At 27.7% G+C, this 22,854-nt stretch overlaps 1 protein-coding gene across 1 annotated transcript; it reads left to right on the forward strand.

The window, feature by feature from the left end:
* Window positions 1-12,343: 12,343 nt before the first annotated feature.
* Window positions 12,344-16,957, forward strand: LOC101244450 (probable esterase KAI2). The gene is made up of 2 exons (XM_004233401.5): window positions 12,344-12,911; window positions 16,211-16,957. The coding sequence occupies exons 1-2, from the start codon at window positions 12,544-12,546 to the stop codon at window positions 16,653-16,655; spliced, it is 813 nt and encodes a 270-aa protein (XP_004233449.1). The 5' UTR covers window positions 12,344-12,543; the 3' UTR covers window positions 16,656-16,957.
* The last annotated feature ends 5,897 nt before the right edge of the window (window positions 16,958-22,854 follow it).

Below are 22,854 nucleotides of genomic sequence, written 5' to 3' on the forward strand. Positions count from 1 at the left end.
GTTTATTGTGACGACTTTTAGTTGTCGTCACAAATAACCTTTAGTTATGGAAGTACTAGAAACGGCCCATTTGTCGTTGCTATAATATTTTAAGTAGCTTCAACCATTTTAAATTCATAATTATGTTCTAACTCATTTTTAACCGTACTAATTTTCAACGCGTGAGCCTCATTTTTAACTCTTGGGTCCTGATATTAATTTTTATATTATGACATATGCTTATTTTAACACATAATTATTTTCAATCAATATCCATTTTTAACATTTGTATGTAATTTTGTATCCGTACCTTTTTTAAATCATAATGCATCTATTTAAATATTCCACAAATCTTCGTTGATGAAAATATCATAATTTGTCAATAAAAATGTAGTCGAAAATAGTCAAAGCATGTGATAGAAAAAAGCAAGAAAATTGAGTTCAAGTAGAATGAAGAAAGGAGGACTACTATCAAATGTTGCATGTATTACTGCTATCATTTCTTCTAAACATAATTAATAATTTAGCTGTAAGAGGAGTCATACTAATTCATCAGTAAAAGAAATATTCAGTTTTGGCTATTTGAATGTAGTAGGAGTTAAAAGGTTGTTGATCGATCGATTTAATTTTATATATGAAAGAAAATTTGGTCAGAATTTAGCTAGCATGGTATTTTACGCATGTTATTTTATCTTTTTGAACATTTTTACCCTTTTAACTTTTAAGACATTTTAATTAAAAAAATAAAAAAAAGATCAATATATTTTAAAATAAAAAAGATATTATATATTTTTTAAAATTTTGGCCAAATTTTCTGACCATTTAGCATTACCCTTTATATATTATCAATTTAATTTATCAATTTTCAATTTTTATATATTCGAAGCCAATTAATGTTATAACTAATTCGGATCACATTGTCATTGCGCAAGTCCTAGTTCAGAACTAGTAGTTCTCTACCAAAATTTTCTTTTATTTAATACTATTTCCGTTCAGTTTTAATTGTTATAGTTTCTTTTTTAAAGTTAAATTATAAATACGACGTATTTCTCATCATATTAATATGTAAAAGAAAATTAATTTATCTATAATATTTTTTATATAATTTTTAAAAAATATCTAAATATTATTTGAAATATCAAATATATAAAATTAATTCAATAAACTTTTAAAAAATATAATATAACAAATAAAAATAAACGGAGAAAATTTAAGTAGTCGAAATTTGAGATATTTAGATAGGTGTAATTAATGTTTTGGGTAAGAAAGACGAAAGCAGCTCATAGCATAGTGACAAGTAATTCATTCTCAGAATAATACACGAACGGACCACAAGTCAGGACCAACTTGCGAGGTGTTACATTGTAAGGTGCTTGCGGGTCCATTATGTCTCTCTCATTCTTTCTCGCTCTGTCCATAAGTTAGTTTGAGTCAATATCAAGTGCGAGCTTAATATATATTATTTTATTTATTTTTAATTTATATAGTGTGAATGAAAAATAAGAGAGTTACATAAATTTAATGTGTTTTTAAATTTTTTTATAATTATTAATTATTGTAATTTATATAATTTTTAAATAATATATATTATTTTTTAATTTCAATTTATTTGATACATATATATATACACGTATGAAGTTTTAAAAAAATCAACTAAATTTTAAATATATTTTTTAAATATTTTAATTATTAATTCTTGTGATTTATAATAATATATGTAATTTTTAGATATAATATACTAAAAAGGAATTCAAAATTAATAAATTAAAATATTTTAAAAAGACAAAAGAATAACGACGAAATTCAAACTCACGATCTCTGATAGTTTTAACTTTAAACACAACGCGAAAAGTAGGCTAAATTAACTCATGATATAAACAGACAAAAACAAAAATCATGAAACAAAAGAACTAAATTGATGCTTCTTATATAAGTGAATATAATTGTTATAAAATACTCATAAAAATATAAGATAACAAGCGATATATGGTGTGTTTAATATGGAAGAACATATAATATTTGCAATCTTTGCATGTTCGAAAAGCTTTAAAAAAAATCTCATCTTCGTAGTCCGATCTTCACAATTCCATATTACTATTTCCTATTCTATCGTACCCCACTTCTCATAGTAACTTATATAAGATTAAACATGTATAATTCTATGTGACAAAATTTTTATTTATTTATCGAACAAAAAAATTAAATAAAAAATCATTATTTCCTAAGAGAGTATTTTTCAAAAATAATACTTTTTATATCCAACAAATTAGTAGAAAATTAGTTTAGGAAGGAGAGATATCTTAGTTCTCTTCAAACTTCTTTTCTTACAAAAAAACTATTTATAAAATTAACAAAAAAAAAAGTATTTGGAAAGCTGCTAACTACGTAGCTACTTGTAGGTTTTTCTCAAGAAGCTACTTGCAAAATTGCACGTGAATTACTCACAAGCTGTTGGACTAAAGCTAAATGAATATTCATATTAATTTAGTCGAGTCTATTCTAAGCTATTTTAAATTTATTTTTATTGGGTTGATGCGATTTGATATAAATTATTCGTTGTACAGATCTTATAAGTCACGTATTGCGTAGATATTTTTTTGGTATAATACATAAACATAATCCTTAATTTAGCGTTAGTTGACAATTATGACCTTTAGTTTTGTGTGTGCACGACTAGACACTTAAACTTGTATAAAATTGAACAAATAGACACACTCGTCCTATATGACACCCTATATGCCAATATTATGTCCTACATGGCGTCATATCTGTAATATATCGCAGAACATGTGTGTTTATTTATTCGATTTTATACAAGTTTAAGTGTCTACTTGTGCACACTCAAAATTGTAGGGCACAGTTGTCCAATAAAGCCAAGTTAAGAGTCATGTTTATGTATTATGAATTCTTTTACCCCGAAAGTAACAAAAACAATTTGACTTTTTTTTAATCTCGTACTCACTCCAGAACTTCATACTAAAAATAAATAATTTAAAAGAAATAATTATTATTTTTAAAAAATTTCTCCATTCGCTTTTATTTGTCACTTATTCCTAAAATAAATTTAAAATAATTATTATTTTTAAAAATGTTTCTCCATTCACCTTTATTTGTCACTTATTTCTAAAATAAATTTTTCGTTTTACTTATCATTTTTCACATATCAAGAAAAAATAATAATTTTTTTCATATTTTATTTTTAGCATTAAATACTTATTTTTCAATAGATAATTTAATAGGAGATATTTTAATAAAATATTATACTCCCTCCGTCCACAATTAATTGTCATGATTTTCTTTTTAGAGTCAAACTATAAGAACTTTGACCGACATTATACGATATATATTTTCATCATATTGATATGCAAAAAATTATAATTTATATAGTATTTTTCGTGTAGTTTTGGAATATTATTTTTAAAAAAAATTAAATTAATGCTAATTTAATTTAACTTTAAAAATTAATCAAATTGACTTTTGCAAAACGCAAAATGACAAATAAAAATAGACAGAGGAGGAATATCATTAATTATTTTCTTAAAAGGTGTGTGAAAGTGTAACAAGCAAAAGTGAACAAAAAACTCTATGGGGTAGCTCGGCTAGTAAAGGCCTGAGCAGTCCTTTAGGTCGCTAGTTCGAGCTCCAGCAGGGCCACTGGAGGCATTACAAATCGGTCACGTTTTCAGGGCCCCGTGAAACTAACTGTGGTGCACCCCGCTTGAAACAGTGGGATCCAATGGGTACAACTAGTTGGGTTCGCAAAGCGATATCCGAAAATCACGACAAAAAAAAGAAAAAAAAAGTAAAAGTGAACAAAAGAAGTAAAATATAAGCAAATGCATTCTATAATTTAATCTATGTAATACTCCCTCCGTTCTTATTTATTTGTCGCAATTTTAGATTTCATGTGCATTAAGAAACTAAGTAAGTTTACTATTTTACCCTTATTTAATTTTTTTGGAACTGAAGTTTTCAATCGATGAATATGAAGTAAATTATTTTGATTAATTAATTTAACCAATGAACATGAATAATTTACTTAGCTTCGGGGCAGCTCTAATAAATTGATGGTCTAAAGCCAAATTCGAAAGGAGGTCTTAAATTAGAATATTTTTTTTATGAAGTTTATCATAGTCAATTATTTAATCTTTCTTAAGATATATTTGTCACGATCCAAAAATGGATGTGATGGCGCTCGTCTTATCCCACCAAGACAAGTTAGCCTAAAATTCATCTACTACAACTTTACTATCAACTTAAATTATACCCCTAAAACATGATTGTCATGTGTACAAGCCTCTAAAGTATCACAACTGATTCAAAAGAAAATATAAATCTCATATGATATTGTTTCAAGAGTAGAACAAAATCATAAGCAAGAGTAAGTAGGCCTGCTGAGATGACAAACAACTACCTCACAATTCTCTAAGAAGCCTCGGAAAAGAAGAGAATATGTCACAAAGGTTCGGATTAGTAACTTACAAAAAAAATTGTAGAAGCAAGGGGTGAGTACCAAACCACACGGTATTCAACAAGTAAACCTCTAAACACAAGTTAAGGGAATGAAATATGGGTACTCCTTACACCCCAACCGTACCTCCATAAATATAACCTGCATTCCAACCTAACATTTCACAGTTTACAGCGCACATAGTTCAACAACAACAATTAGACAAATTATATATCCTCAACAACAACACTTTGACAAATTGCATGACTTCAACAATAACACTTTAGCAAATTACATGTCCTCAACAACAACACTTCAACAAATTATATATGCTCAACAACAACACTTTACCAAATTATATGTCCTCAACAACAACACTTTAACAAATTACATATCCTTACATATCCACAATAACAAGCTCAGTATTCATCAATCACCAATTCCACAGAAGGCATTCTCAAGATCAGCAAAACATAATATCAAGCTCATTAATGATAAGTATATGCAGTGCAATGGAATGCAATGTCAAGTATACTGATGCATGTCTGACCTAGTGATACACACCCGCTGTCTCTCAGTCCGATACCCATAGGGGACATATCTGGTCATGCATGTCATGGCGCACGACACGACTTTCGATAATAGTAATCATCGCGGTGCTCGATACGTCCCTCGAAATATAGTATCCATTGCGGTGCGAGATACGTCCCTCGAAATGATAAATCCTCTTTAAGTTCTCATTCTTTCTCAACACACATACCACTTGTCACAACTATGTCTCAGAATAATGCAAATGACCTGTTCACACAAATAATGAGGAGATGACCATTTTCATGATATCACACAATTCACAAAAACACAAACATGATATCACATCAACAATAATTCAACAAGCTTTCAAACCTTCATCAACACATTACCCATAAACAATTAATCACATTGTCTTTTGTTGCCTCTTTTTTATCATTACAATTAATCAATGTGGAAAAGTCAACCCATCACCAAGTCTCATTATTCCCAACATAAACCACAAGGAAATACACGCATTCCATACACTTAACAAGAGTTTAAAATCCACTTGCCTTAAGTAGCCGAACAACCACTTCGATACTTGAGTCTTTCCTTTCATTAGGCTTCCAAATAAATGCAATCTATACAAATAAATAACCACAATAAGATTTTTGAAACTAACACGACTCTTATCACTATATGTCTAGTTTAGACCCAAAAACTCACTCAAATCTATAATCACGTTCCTAATCTTGATGCCGATTCATATTGATATTGATATCCAAAAAATTACAATTTATATAGTACTTTTCGTGTAGTTTTTGAATATCTATTTAAAAAAAATTAACGTAATTTAATTTAACTTTAAAATTTTGTCAAATTTACTTTCGCAAAACGCAACATAACAAATAAAAATTGACAGAGAGAGTATATAATTAATTATTTACTTAAAAGGTGTGCCAAAGTGTAACAAGAAAAAGTGAACAAAAGGAGTAAAATATAAGCAAGTGCATTCTATAATTTAATCTACGTAATACTCCCTCCGTTCTTATTTATTTGTCACAATTTTAGATTTCACGTGCATTAAGAAACTAAGTAAGTTTGCTATTTTACCCTTATTTAATTTTCTTGGAACTGAAGTTTTCAATCGATGAATATGAAGTAATTTATTTTGATTAATTAATTTAACCATAGCTTCGGGGCAGCTCTATTAAATCGGTGCCTAAAGTCAAATTCGAATGGAGGTCTTAAATTAGAATATTTTTTTATGAAGTTTATTATAGTCAATTGTTTTATCTTTTTTGAGATATAGTACTCATAATTTATCAAACTTCTATCACTTCTTTGCTTTTTTATGAAAAGTTTATATTTTTTACAAATAATACTCGAAGTTTTTTTTAAAAAAAATTATAACCTATTATTTTTTAAAAAAATTGAGTCCCTTCAAATTTTGAGGCCTAAGGCGGTTGCTTCCCCCAAAGGTGTAGAGACGCCACTGCTTAGCTTTTCTAAGTTGGTCAAATGTATATATACAAGACTAATAACTCACAAGGGTAAAAAAAAAATATGATAATTTATGTATTGATTTTATGCTATGACAAGTACTTCCTTTGTTCTTAATTGACACACCTATAAAGAAATCAATAATTGACATAGTGAATTTATCATTTTATCCCTATTAATTATGATGTAGATGATTAAAAACTTAATATTTTTAAGAAAATATATTCAAAGTAATTAATTGAGGGTATAATATGCAAAAAATGATAGGTCTTTCTTAATTTGTCAAAATGGACAAGTAACTAGGATTAACTAAAAAGAAAATGTGGACAAGTGATTAGGGTCACAGGAAGTATTATGGACTACCTATTTATAGAAAGATATACATATAAAAAGGAACGGAGGAATATAAATTTTTGAAATTAGTATATTCTTTGTCTCAACTTATGTGACACATTTTATTTTCTCGAGAGTCAAACAATTTAAGTTTGACCGAAAATTTGTGTATGATGAAATTTTTAATTTTTTAAAATAAAATTTATATATTTGTAAACTACATAAAAAGTATTATAAGTCAAAATAATTGACAATTCAAAATATGTAAAAGATATATAAAATATTTACGATTAAAGATAGATCTGTTTGAATCTCCAAATATGAAATGTGTCACATGAATTGGATAAAGTGAGTAATAAATATTAAGAAAAATTGTGCAGAATAACGACCATGTAAACCATATTAATTGTTACATCAACTGTTTAGGGAAATTATAATTAGCAGCTATAGTTTCACACAATTTTGTTATTAGCCTGATTTGTATAATTGGTCTGATTTATATAAATCCTGAATTTGTCTAATTCAATTACGAAGTATAAATTCAGAATTTGTATAAGTCGATTTCTGATTGTATCAATTCAGGACTTCGTATTTGTTTGCCTTAGCTATTTGTATACGATTTATGAAAAATTCATAATAAACTATCTTGTTTCTATATTGACAAGCGAAAAAATAATATTTTTGTAAATATATAGATATAAATTTTAAACATACTTACCCAATATATATATTTACAAGCGAAAGATACAAATAGACATAAACATACAATCACGAATTTCCATAACAAATGAAACAATAACAATGAAATTTAATTAATGAAACTATAACCAAAAAAATACAATTATTCAAAATATAATTATAAAACATTATAATATCAATCATCTTTGCTATGTTTGAAATTTTCCTTTAAATATTAGTTGATTACCACGAAAACTCAAGCAAGGAAAATATAGACATATTTTAATATTATGACTGCTTGAATTATTTTATTCATTTATAAATAAAATTTAGAAAAACTATTTATTAAAGAAAAAATATTTTAAATGATTAGATATCATAAATAAAATATAAGTCATAATTTCTTAAGACACGTGTGATGAAAAAAAAAGAAAAGTAAAGTAGTTGGAAGAATTAATTGGTTGATGATATTTCAACATTATCTAATTAATGCTAGCTGTTCACCTTTATTTTCACAACTGAAAGTAGTTATTAATGCTTTTAAAGGCAATTTTGACAGGAAAAATAACGACTACCTTAGATTAACCCTCTAATAAACAAAATATGACATACTCATATTTTTCCCATTACACTTTTGACAAAATTTTGGACTCTTTGTACAATTTCATTGTCACTTAATTTGATGACTATGAAAACGCTAATAAAAAAATCACAGAATCCATGAGTATAAATGATTTAGGAATTATTAATTATTCTCTTCGTTTAATAATAGTTGTCTACTATATTAAAATTAAGGGAAAATTATATGAAATGACAAACATTCATAATTAATTATATATTAGGGGTGTAGTTTAATTTATTTATATTATATAATTATAGTTTATTTTATTTTGCTATAATTAATGGGAGCCCACAACCTATTATGTAACCAATTGTATAAAAATCTTATTTTCTAATTTTGTATATAATTATACACAATCTAATTTTCTCTCTCCTATTCACAATTAATTTTCTCTCTCCTTTCTTTATTCTAACGTCTTCTCCTACATTTAATACTCCAATATCAGATTTGAATTTCGAATTTTTGTCCAAAATTTCAGTAATCCCTCCTGAAGTTGAAGTCTCCTCCCTAAGTTGAAGTCAATTTCGTAAGTTATCCTTAATTTTAGTTGTTTACCTTTTTTTCTAACTTATCTAAAAATTGTATATGTGTTCTGTTTTTTTTTTCTTCATATATTTTGATGAAATAATCGTTTTTTTGTTCTTGATAGATCTAAAATTCGTCAAACAATGAACGAATCGTCTACATCTTTGAGGATTACCAGAGGTAGTCCTTTGCATGTCAATGTTGTTGACATTTTACCATCCTTTTCAATGGGGCTAACTCAAGAATTTGGGGTTAATGTAGGGTATTTGGGAAAATCAAAACAACTTATACAAGAACAAACCATGGAAGAGCTGAGATCAAAGAAAAAAAACGACCTTATGGCAGTTCAATAAGTTATTAAAAATGCCAAAGCTAGAGGCATTAAAATTGTATAAGGTACAAGAAAGAGGAAAGTTGTACTATTTGAATCAGAGGAAAATGATTGTGAAGTCGGATCTGAAGAACTTCATAATCATGAGGTAGTGTCTTAAAACACAAATTTAGATACAATTTTTTTGTTAATTAGTTGTCAATATACAAAAACCATTAAATTAAGTATTGTATATAGTATATTCCATGTGAGTAATTGTATATAGTATATTGCATATTTATGTTATTTTTGGTTTTTGTATATATATACAAAATAGTAATTGGACTTAGTTATACAGATGGAAAAATTGAATATATGATTAGAATTTGTATATTCTATTAGTTATATACAAATTTTTGAAGTTAGTATATATTAAGTTTACATACATATACAAAAATTGATATGTACATGTCTGTTTTAATAGCTGGTAGTAGGGATTGTATATAGATGGGAAAATATCATATGTGATTATAATTTTGTATATTGTAGTAGTTATATATAAATTATCGAATATAATGTATTGAATATGCATATACAATTAATAAAAACATTGAATAAGTGTTAGTATATACTATATACAATTAAAAACCTGAATAACATATATCTCTTGTTATACAAATTTGTAAAATGCATTTTTGTACATGTATACATTTATTCAATAAGATTGTATATGTATATTTATTGCAATCTAATTGAATGTGCATATACAATAAAAGACATTGAATACGTGCTGGTATATACTATATACAAAAAAGGTAAGTTCATATATATAAACAGAAAATAATCTGTGAATGACTTTTTTTTTTGATTTTTTTTTGTATGTATAGGTAGGTATGTATATACAGAAATTAATTTGTACATGACTTATTATAAACAGATTTTTTTTTTTTTGAATTTGAACGTATGGCTTGAAAATAGGGACGTTTCCCTAAAATTGTGGCATTATCTTGATTTATTGTTACCATATTTAATGCTTCAGTTACAAACAACTTTTTAAAATAGAATTGTATAAATAATAATAAAAAATTTATATACAAAATTAAAGACACCTTTAATAACTTAACTATACTCATATTATGTAATTAGGTAAACTATACCCATATAATGTTATTTAATCTAATAAGTTTGCCATATATGAAATTTTCCCAATTAATTATCTAGCAATATTTTTTCAATTTTAAAAGGTTAAGAGATAATTTATCTTTTATGTTTATCTTATCCTTACTATCAATACTTTCTCTGTTCCAAATTATTTTTTCTTAAATCTTATATTAAGTCAAATAATATTATATAAATTAAATTAAAATAAAATTATAATTCACTCAATTAATTTAAATTTAACTAATTTATTTATCAACTCAATCTATTTTTAATTCAGGTAGTTCCACTCATTTAAAATATAGGTTAATAAATAACTAAAATTGACCTGAGAAACTTTATTAAAATATTTTAAATATATTTCTTTGTTAAAAATGATGTCCTATTATTTATTGTCATAATAAAGAAAAAGGAAGTGTTAGGGGTCGTTTATACCATACACTTAAAATAGTAATGCATATACATTGCCTTTGTTTATTATTAATGTAATTTTTCAACTTGTTATTGTACATGCACTAATTATATAAAAACAAATATAATTAATACATAAATTTTTTTATAATATTAATAATAAAAATAATTTAATGCATCTACTAGTATGATAAAAGACACAATTATCCCTCCATATCCTTCCTATATTTGTGGAGATATACTTGTAAGCAAATATCTTTTATCAAAATAATGCAATTTAATACATTTAATTAAATGTTATATAAAAAGATAATCTTAATCTTATTATAACTAATACAAATATTATTAATACACAATATTTAATATTATCATTTTCATATATCCTATCAAACAACCTCATATAAATAACTTAAAACAAATTATAAAAAAATGAAACTTCCGTTAGACTATATGATCTATTTCTTACTCTATTAACATAATTTATTTTAATTAGCCTAATTTTTCTATAATCCATCTATTTAATACTCCTACTAAACCGTAGAAATACAAGAAAGGCGTCAAATGTTGAAAATCTTATCAAGGAAGAAGAGATAACACTCCAAAATATGTGGTGGTGGTAATCACACATCTCCCTCTCATTCTTTTGAACACAGACCACAAAGTACAAACAAATAATAATCCAAAATACAATATATAACAAGGGTAAAGAACTGCATTATATCACAAATTTGTCAGGAGCGTTACCCCTAAATAAATCTTATAATATGTGATTTAAATTTTATTAAAATTTTAATATTAGATTTGGATATTGGGTAAAAGAAACTAGATGTTAAATATTCTTTTTTATTTTTCCCAAGAAACCTAAAAATCATCGAACAAAAACAAAAAATAGAACCTAGAAAAAAAAAGAAACTAAAACAAAATCGAAAGCTGTAGTTGTTATGGTCCGAAAACCATCCATTGGTCTTGCAAGATTTAATTTAATAAGTTGAACTTTAATATTTTTTTACCAAGTATAATACACGTATTTTTTAAATTATGAATAAATAATTTTTTATTTATTAAAACTTCCATAAAAATTTTCCATTATGAATCAATAACACTAAAATACAAGGTAACAAGAGGTAGACAAGATAGATATTATTTTCCTTCAATTCATTTGATGTATGAATAAACTAATTTAACTTTCTATTTATAGAAAAAAATAAATTATTACAAGACTTTCCAAGAAAAATATTATTAAGACTTTACACAGAATTTAACTATAGTATTTTTAAATTGTTTGCCTAATTGCATCTTAAAAAGTTGTTATAAGCGTTCTCCAAAAGCTGTCCTAAATTATTTTCAAAGCTATTTGTTTGTTATTTTCTTTATTACAAACTTCATACAAATATATTTACGACACATAAATAAATTTATATTTCATAAAAAAATATTAAGTGTATTTTAACCTAATCTGCATCCACCTTCGCATATCAAACTTGCTGCATATTATTCCTATAAAATACTTTCTCGGTCTTTCTTTATGTAATATATTTCGCATTTTGAGATTCAATCAAATTCATCTTTGATCATAAGTTTTTGATAACACTTTGAGTTATCGATTATTATGACTTATAATACTCTTTACATAGTTTACAAATAGATAAATTTAATTTCAAAAAATTTGAAAATTTCATAGGCAAATGTCCGGTCAAAGTTAAACTATTTGATCCTCAAAAAAATAAAAAGTGTCACATAAAATGAAACAGAAGAAGTATCTTTTTTATTCTGCATTTGATAATCACATTAAAAACTGATTAAATCTTTATAATTTTTTTTTATTTTCCTATCTAAAACTCACATTAGACTCATATTTAAATCTAACTAAATTCTTATAAAATATATATATATATATATTTTAAATTCTGTACCAGATATTTATATTAGGATCCGACTTTTCCTAAACGAAATTAAGCTTTAAATAGTCCGCACCACGGCCACGTTATCTCATTTAATTCCCACCAACAGAAGTACCCAAAAACCGAAACCGACTGCCAAAAAAAAATTTCTGTACAAACAAAAATGGGGATAGTTGAAGAAGCACACAACGTGAAGATTTTAGGTTCAGGTGAGCAGACAGTAGTGTTAGCACATGGGTTTGGGACTGACCAGTCGGTGTGGAAGCATCTGGTGCCGCATTTGATTGATGAGTATAGAGTTGTTTTGTTTGATAATATGGGTGCTGGAACAACTAATCCAGATTACTTTGATTTTGAACGTTACTCTTCGCTAGAAGGATATGCTTATGATGTAATTGCGATATTAGAAGAATTTCAAATACGCAGTTGCATTTTTGTTGGTCACTCTGTTTCTGCTATGGTTGGTGCTATTGCTTCCATTGCTCGACCTGATCTTTTCACTAAAATTGTCACTGTATCTGCCTCTCCAAGGTACAATTTATCTCTGTCTCGTCTCTGTTCTCTCTGTCTCATTTTATGTGATTTCTTTTTAAAAAAATTTAAACTGTATAGATTTTGATCTGTGTTTTAGAACATGACATGAGAGAGATTCTTACTTTATATTTTATTTTATTTTGTTTCTCAAAGTTTTTATTTATATTTTAAGATGTGTTTTTCAAAGAATTACGATCTTATAATATTTTTAACATAGTTTTAAAATATTTTAATTTCAAATTATTAAAGTAATCTAGTTTAATTTCAAAAAATTATTAAATTCACTTTTGAGAAACAAAAAGTATCTCATAGATTGGGATGAAGGGAGTGCAATTAGCTGTTATAATTTACTTCTACATGTTTATTTCCTTCTCTTTTGGGTGTAAACCCCTGTTTTTTTTTTAAGTGACAAATATAAGATAACTCATAGTAGAAGTCTCTGGATCATCAAGTTTACAAAATATAATAATAATAATTATTATTATTAGTATATAGTGTATTATACATATACTAGATACATATATATTGATCCAAAATAAATATGATGTAGTTATTGATTTTATATCATTATTAGGGTGAATGATATATTTTTTTTAACTATTCCATTGATAACCTAAAGAGGGGTCATGTCTTGTTATACTTAAAAAAGAAGGGGGGAGGGCAAAAAAGCCAGGTAAGTTTATACTTGAATGTCCTTTATTCTTTTCCACAAATAAAGTGTCACGATCCAAATCGGGTTGCGACTGGCACCCACACTTACCCTCCTATGTGAGCAAACCAACCAATCTAACCTTAACATTTCAATATAATATCAACAGAAAGTAATGCGGAAGACTTAAACTCATTAAATAAAGACCAATTCATTAACTTCTAAAATTCAACATCTATTATTCCCCAAAATCTGGAAGTCATCATCACAAGAACATCTACGATCAAATGACTAAACTAAGAGTATTCTAAAAGCTAAAAATACATAAGAAGCTAGTCCATGCCGGAAGTTCAAGGCATCAAGACTTGAAGAAGAAGATCCAGTCCAAGCTAGAAGCATTAGCTCACCCTGAATTTCCGATGTAGTAAGACTGGCTTGAATTACTGTTGAGTTGAAGACGATGGCACGTTTGCTGCACTCCACAAATAAACAAGAAGAAAACATAAAAGTAGGGATCAGTACAAAACACGGGTACTGAGTAGATATCATCGGCCAACTCAAAATAGAAATCAATATATACCAAGTAATATCATAAAATCAACTATGATACTCAACATGTAGCAACAACAAATACTATATCATTAACAATTACCATCAAGTTCACACATGAGGACTCAAGCCTCAATACCATACTCATTTGGGAATCATGTTCATTAGATTGAGTATATTAACATCTTTCAAGATTCATTATCTTTACTTCTCTTGTGTCGGTACGTGACACTCCGATCCCCTAAATTTATGTGTCGGTTCGTGACACCCGATCTCCTAAATCTATGTGTCGGTTCGTGACACCCGATCCCCTAAATCTACGTGTCGGTTCGTGACACCCGATCCCCTAATACTACGTGTCGGTTCGTGACACCCGATCCCCTAATACTACGTGTCGGTTCGTGACACCCGATCCCCTAATACTACGTGTCGGTTCGTGACACCCGATCCCCTAATTCTACGTGTCGGTTCGTGACACGATCCCCTAATCTCCTTCCATCAATTCATCAAGCCTTCTTTCTTACCAAGGCATCATCAATCCCATTATTTTAGTTCATCACGCCTTCTTTTATACCAAGGCCTCATTATTAACAAAGAGATTATGATTTTGCAAGATTTGGGATTCAATAACTTCATCATGCTTATATAATCACAATTATATAATTACATTCATGCAAGCATACAATTAAGCACATAGCAGGGTTTACAATATTATCAATACATATCATTCTCTATTAAGAGTTTACTACGAATATCGTAAGAGAAACCATAACCTACCTCCACCGAAGATTCGTGATCAAGCAAGCAAATTTTCCCAAAGCTTTGTGTTTTTCCCCTTCTCGATCGTCTCTCTCTATCGATTCCCTTCTCTCTCTTTCTCTTGTTCTTTCTATTTTCTTTATTCAAACCCTCTTTCTTTTACCCTAATTAGTATATAATTAAGAATAAAAGATGACAATAATAGCCCACTAATTAACTTAAGGTTACCTCTTTTATCCCCCAAGAAATTGAGTTATTAATATAGACCCACGAAATATATAATTATAGCAGGAATAGTCCAAAACGCCCCTTTAAAACTTAACCAGAATTCCGACTTCAACTGGGATTACGCAACCTGTGACGGCCTGTCGCGCCTGCGACGGTCCGTCATGCAGGTTCGTCAGAGACTCGATTTCCTTAAGGAGTCTGTGACGGCCCGTCGTACCTACGACGGTCCGTCCTGCACTTCCGTCACGACGTTCAAAGAGTCGTTCCCTGTACCAAATTCTCAAGAGTTGAAGTGTTTTGAAACGGTGGATCACGACGGTTCGTCGTGCCTGTGACGGTCCGTCCTGCAGGTCCGTCACAGAGTTCAGAGAGTCGATTTCAGCACCCAAATTTCAGAATTTCTAAGTGTTTTGGGACGAGACACCCTCGACGGTCCGTCGTGCCCATGACGTTCCGTCGTAGGTTCCGTCGTCTCAGCCTGTTTTTCCAAAAATAAAATCTGCTGCTCAAAACGACTAAACAGGTCGTTACATAAAGAAACAAAAAGGAAATATTATGATTGCAATTCTACTTGATTTGAATTTAAGTTTTCAATCACCACATCTTATATACTCCTTTATCTTTTTCCTTTTAATTAGTATTTAATTTACAGGCCTACCTCATCTAATAAAACAGTTTCTAGGGAAATGTTCTGTTTATGCAGGGCCTACATCTGCAATTTTGTTTTCCCATTGTCTTGTTTTATTGTTGCAATTATTTTTGGTCCAATTTTGTATTTGTTTGACTGGTTATTAGGTAATTAGGGAACTGTTAAAAACTCGATTCGAACCACAAAAGGTTGTGATGAAATTATGAAAGAAATTTTAATTTCCTAAGCTCGGGTCTGTCTGGATTGACTTTTAGCTTATGATTTACAATCCAAAAATCATAAGTTAGGATTTTTAACTTATAACTTTTGACTTATTTTTGATTTTTTGACTTTAAAATATGTTCTTATAAGCACTTTTAAACTTTGACTAAACATTTCAAAATGGCTTAAAATAGGTCAATCGAAACGGGCACTTAGTGTGCATATATATGTCACAAATTATGATTTTGTCATTGCTTTTAGGTATTTGAACGACTCGGAGTACTACGGAGGATTTGAACGAGAAGAGCTTGATCAACTATTCGAAGCAGTAAAAACAAATTACAAATCCTGGTGTTCAGGATTTGCACCGTTAGTTGTTGGAGGGGACATGGATTCTGTTGCAATCCAAGAATTCAGCAGGACACTATTCAACATGAGACCAGACATTGCACTAAGCGTAATACAAATCATATTCCTAAGTGATTTAAGGCATTTGTTGCCTCATGTGTCTGTCCCATTTCACATAATTCAGAGCATGAAGGACTTGGCCGTACCCGTGGTGGTGTCCGAATATCTCAGCCAGAACCTCGGCTCCGAATCTATCGTTGAGGTTATGTCAACCGAAGGACATCTTCCGCAGCTCAGCTCACCGGATGTTGTGATTCCGGTGCTGCTTCGCCATATTCGTCATGATATTGCTCTTTGATTATTTACTACTAGAGTAAGGTAACTACTTCACTTTGTTGGAGTAATAATAATAAGGGGTGTTGTTGTTTTGTTATGCAAATTGTACAAAATTTGACTATCTTGTCAAGCTAGTTGTAATGTGTGTGCTAAGTTTAAACTAATATGTTTGGATGTATAAGCTGAGGGAACCCATAAATGCATTGAGGCAAAATGTAGATCCATGGGCTAGCATTTTTCTTGTTTTACAAATCCTCGCTCATTCGATTGTTTTTATGAGTTATTATATTATTAAGGTACTAATTAATAAATATTATTCTCCAATTTTAATGTTTTCATTCATTTTACTTTTCTTTTAATGTTTTTCTGTTTCTTAATTTTTTAATTTTAACGTTTTAAATAACATGTTTAATATCACAAAATTAAATAATATTTAAAAGTGTTTCTTTTTTAAGTTTTTAAACTTGACAATCAAAAAAGAAGAAAGAAAATTGACATGTATAATCCATCACTTAATAACTATTGATAAAATCTAAAATCAAAGATTAAATTTAGTACCCTAGGACAAGTGAAGGATTTCATCAACATGGATAAATGGAATAATCCATTTTTCAGGAATAAAAAGACAAAAACGTTCGTATGTAAAGTAAGTTTTTTTTTTTAAAAGGACCTCAATGATTATTAATAAAGTTTGGAACGTCAAACTAAATTTATAACTTCTGCGCATTACAATCAATGAAGTTAATTTTTCTTAACGAATAGTTAAATTTAGCAGTTAAAATTCAAAAATGTTTGCATGATTAGATAAATCCTCCAATTCTTCTAACCCAAGAGAGGAAAAAATTTATTCGTATCGGGTGTTTACATCAAGTTAAAGCAAAATGCATTATACGTAATTTAATAAAGTAAAATGAACTATAAATTTAAACACATTGTATGCATGTATTAGCCTTCTGCTTCCTTAGTGGCTCGAAATCACAACATCACGATTGAAAGTGGGGGCGCTTACTATCCGAGCAACTCTCTATTCTCTCACATTCGAATCAGAAAAAGAAATAAAAATTATAGAAGTTAAGCCCAAAAATATCACCAAACATTTTATCTCATGATTCACGAGTTCAAACCATTCCATGGCAACATATATATATATACATATGCTATACTTGATTAAAAAAAATTACTTTTATCGATGTATATCGTCAAGTATAGTAGTGTATATCCATGTATATCACTACAATAATAGAGTAATAGACAACTCCTATGTAATCATTTATATCTCCATATAAATAAGTGTATATAATTGTTGCATTTCCTATATATATATATATGTTATACTTGATTAAAAAAAAATTACTTTTATCAATGTATATCGTCAAGTATATTAGTGTATATCCATGTATATCACTACAGTAATAGAGTAACAGACAACTCCTATGTAATCATTTATATCTCCATATAAATAAGTGTATATAACTGTTGCATTTCCTCACTTTTTATCCATTATCATGGTAAAGCTACTCATACCTTTTGCCAATATAAATTTACTTAGGCCAGACAAACCATTTTCATAATTTTAAGACTAGTCAAAATCAACGGAAAAACCATTAGCGGCCATAAGCTCACGAATTAAAATTGATAATTAATCATATTTCAACTTTGAGTTAGATTGATCTGTAGTTTCCAATTTTAAAAGGCTAGATCTGAAATTTTCAATTTAGGCATTTGAATCGTAAAATTGAACCTAATCGAATACAATTAATTAAAGATTTTCAAGGTTAGTCTCTTAATCGTATGCTTTTTTATTTTTATATTTTTGAAAAACTTGTAGGCTTATGTTAAATCAGATAATATATAAATATAGTGTTAAGGTAAAAGTAGCATGAATTGATCATTTTTTGGTTGGAGGAGTTAGTTTAGCATAAAATTTGGAATATGTTTATTCTAAGTACAGTTGAAGATATTAATTAAAATTGAGATAAATTTTCATATCATAATTATGAAATTCTTTATACCATAAAATGTGGGATAGATGATATATCCTGATAATAGTCTCAAGATTGTAATCTTAGTTATTATCTGATTATAACTTAATTTTGAACTCAATAGAAAAAACAATTTGGTATATATAAAATCAAACTGAAAATCGAATTAAATTGTAAATCGAGTCAAATGAAAAAAAAAAACTCGACTGGTGGATTGGTATCGAAAAAAAACTCTGACTATGTTTGGGTTGGTTTGGTTTTAACTAAAAAAATCAATCCGACATTATATATGTAATTTTAAAATTTTATTTATACATAAAAATATTTACTTTAATATTATTTTAAAATATTTCTTATACTATTTCATAATTTTTATCTTTTAGTATATTATTTCAAGTTTAAAACTTAGAATTCGGAATAATTCAATAAAAATTATAGTTCATAGATGTTGATAATTATAATAAAACTTGAATCACAATCAAATGAATAGTAATGCAAAAAGAAAATCAATTTAACGCTAAGAATGAAAATAATATTGAATATTTGTTCTTTAGTTTTACATTAATTTAGACAATTAAAATACATAATCTACTTTTAATTTTTCTTAAATATTTAGTAATGTAACTAATACTTATTAAACTTATTTTAGTATGAAAAAAATTGTGAATTTAGATTTTATAGATAAAATCACATACATTAATTTGATATAACATTGCATTGTCACATACTTTAACAGAGGTCTTACATTGGGTTAAAGCGGATAAAAATCTAACATTGATTGAGAAATGAATTGGAGATCTCCTTTTATGAACTTGAATAATCTTTTCTTCATGAGCTAATTTTTAGAGTAAGTTAGACTCATGTGCCATATTTTTAGGATCATCTTCATTTAGGTTCCCGATCTATTGATTGGAGAATGAATTGATAGCCTTTTTATATAGATTTGAACAAGTCTTTCCTCATAAGCTAACTTTTGCTATTGAGTTAAGCTCAAATGTCATATCTTTATAGGTTCCACTCTAATCTCCACAATCATTCTTTTTTAAAATCTCAATTTTTTAACCTGTGAAATCAAAGAAGAATCAAGGGAAAAGGGTCTGATATACTCTTCAACTTTGTCATTTGGACCTGATATACCTTCGTTAGGAAAGTGACTCATATATGCTCTTAGTGTTATACAAACGGCTCACATATACCCCTACTATTACAAAATGAGCTCACATATACCCTTTATTTCACGAAAGTTAAAAAATTAATTTTAAATTTATATTTTTTACTTTTATTTTTTTTTAATTATTTAGGGGTATATGTGATTCTTCTATCAAAGTTAAAGGTATATTTAAATTTCTTTCATACATAAATTATTTTTCGACTTCTTTTATTTATAATTATTTGAGTTTCTTATTCTTATTTTATTTTTTTCTAAAATTCTTATTTTATTTTTTCTTTCATTCCTTAGTTTAAAGAAAAAAAATTTAAATTTTTTTTGTCTACATTGTAATTTGATTTTTGTATTCGAAAAAAATATTTTGTCATCTACAATAAGTTTTACAAGAATATTAGTGAAACATAAATAAATTTGATTACCAAAATAATAATTCTAAATTAGTCATTGAAACAAAAAAAAAGTAAAAAAAATATGTTTGACGAGGATTAAATTTACTCATAAGGGGTTATATTTTTTAGAAAAAAATAATAAAAAAATAGATTAAAACTAATTATTTTTTCATTTCCGTTAGAGGAAAAGGGTATATGTGAGCAATTTGTTTATAAGTAGAGGTATATATCAATCACTTTCATAACAAGAGATATATCAGATTTAAATGACAAAGGGGTATAACAGACCCTTTTCCCAAGAATCAAACTACATAAACAAGAATATAATTATGAAATTAAAAAATATGTACTTTGAGGTTATTCAACTTTGAATTTTTACTTAGAAAGTCACTTAGCTTTAAGTTGTTTACTTAGAAAATCACGCAATTTTGTTTTGTAATTCAAAAGACATTCAACTATTGATGTTTCACTTAGAAAGTCACTCAATTATTTATATTTTACTTATAAAGTTACTCAACCAATTTAAATAATTTTTTCATTAAATTTTATCTTAAACTATTTCTAAAGAAACAACAAGATATCTATTTTAATTATTTATTGATGCGCTCCAATTAAATACGTAAAAATGTAGAGTAACAATTGCAAACACTAAAACTAAATTGTTAAAAGATTACCTAAAAAAGAAAATTTGGAATTGATAAGAAGTTATTAAAAAAAAGTAGCAGTAACGATCTTTTACTGTTTTTTATGGGAAAATGCATATTTCCCTCTCAATCTATGTTCGCAATTTCAGAGAATTACCCTTTGAACTTATTTTATAAGTAATTTTCTATCTCTTTTCGTCCTACGTGTTTGAAAAAAAAGTCAAATAATGTTGAGCCCACAAGATAGTGTCACGTAGGCCAAAAAGGATAGAAAATTATTACTAAAATAAGTTCAGGGGGTAATAGTGTTAGGATCGAATCCACACACACTTGATGAATGAAGAACACAAGAACTTTCAAGAGAAAGAGATGAGAGATCTAGAGAGAGAAAGAGAGAAATCAATATTTCGTGGTAACATCACGTAAGTAAACTTCCACGGCGGTGGGGTATATATTAATTATTCAGAGTATTTTTTGTTACAGAGAATAAATGGAGAATAAATAGTACAACCTAATAAATAGGATCTTTGTATAGTACAGTGTGTCTCTGAGATTTCGGGTATAGATTGAGGGGTACTTGTGCATTATCCGAAAAGATAGTAAAAAACAATAATTAAAATAAGCATCTTATTTATTTATTTTAAATATTTTATTAGTATTTTTACAAAATTTAATGAAAAAATTGTTAAAATTGATTAAGTGACTTTGTAAGTGAAATATAAATAGTAAAGTAACTTTCTAAGTGAAACACCAATAGTTGAGTGACTTTTGTGTTAAAAAACAATGTTAAATGACTTTTTAAGTAAACTTTTCGAAGTTGAGCGATCATATAAGATATTATCTCCTCTACTTAATAAACTACTCTAATAAACTTGAACACAAAGAAAAATTAACTTGAATGCTTTATAAGTAGACATTATTGCTCAAATACATTAACAAAAATAAATAAATATTATTTTTTTTATGTGCAAACAAATCCTTAACTTGGCCATCGTCTATAATATTATTATTAAGCAATATCAAGAAATGGAGGTAGGGTCGTACGGAGCTTTCCAATTCTTATCATCACCACCTACTATAACTCTTTTATTTTATTTTCTTCCTAAGTCAAGTTCATGTCTTCCGTGGACCACCATCATATTTCACGTGCTTTATAACTAATTATTTTCTGTTACTTTCTTGAGTGAAGCTTTATGGTATTAATCATTTTTTAAGGATAATGCACAAGTATCTCCTCAACCTACGTCCGAAATTTTAGAGACACACTTATACTATACTAAAGTTCTATTACCCCTTGAACTTATTTTATAAGTAATTTTATATCCCTTTTCGGCCTACGTGGCACTATCTTGTAGAAAAAAGTCAATCATCGTTGGGCGCACAAGATAGTGCCACGTAGGTTGAAAAGTGGCATAAAATTATTACTAAAATAAGTTCAGGAAGGTAATAAGTTCTTAGTATAAATATAAGCGTGTCTTTGAGATTTTGGGCATAGGTTAAGGGAGTACTTGTGCATTATCCCTTTTTTTATTAATAAGATAAAATCCTCAACAAGAATAAATACAAGTAAGGAGGACTAGATTTTACCTTACCAATTCTAATAAGGTCTTTCTACGATATTAATTTTGTAGAAATAGTTTTTTACTTAAAAAAAAATACTTTTTTTCGTTTGCATATTTAAGTCAAATTTGATTATTAGCAACTTAGGTTCAAATTGGTCAAAATTATAATTCATGCAATCATAACTTATTTAACTCACTCAAGTTTAGGTTTGATTATTAACCTTCCTCTCATCAAAGTTTGGGCTAAATATCTAACTTAAGATTTATGAAAAATATAATCAATTGTTTTATTTGATATATTATATATAGTACTAGCATTGAAAAATAATAATTTAAAAGCAATGATCTAGTGGAGTATTATACATTCATGATCCCGTTTTTAAAAGAAACATTCATCAAGTAAAACTAAACAAGTTTTGAAATATTGACTTAGACACCAACATTTAAACAAGAATCTAACAAAAAAGACAACTATG

Source organism: Solanum lycopersicum, chromosome 2, assembly GCF_036512215.1.
Source record: "Solanum lycopersicum chromosome 2, SLM_r2.1".
Lineage (NCBI taxonomy): Eukaryota > Viridiplantae > Streptophyta > Magnoliopsida > Solanales > Solanaceae > Solanum > Solanum lycopersicum.

Coding starts and splice junctions, on each gene's coding strand:
- LOC101244450 (XM_004233401.5), top strand. CDS start 12,544: ATGGGGATAGTTGAAGAAGCACACAACGTGAAGATTTTAGGTTCAGGT. Junction 12,912..16,210: donor ACTGTATCTGCCTCTCCAAG/GTACAATTTATC, acceptor CATTGCTTTTAG/GTATTTGAACGACTCGGAGT.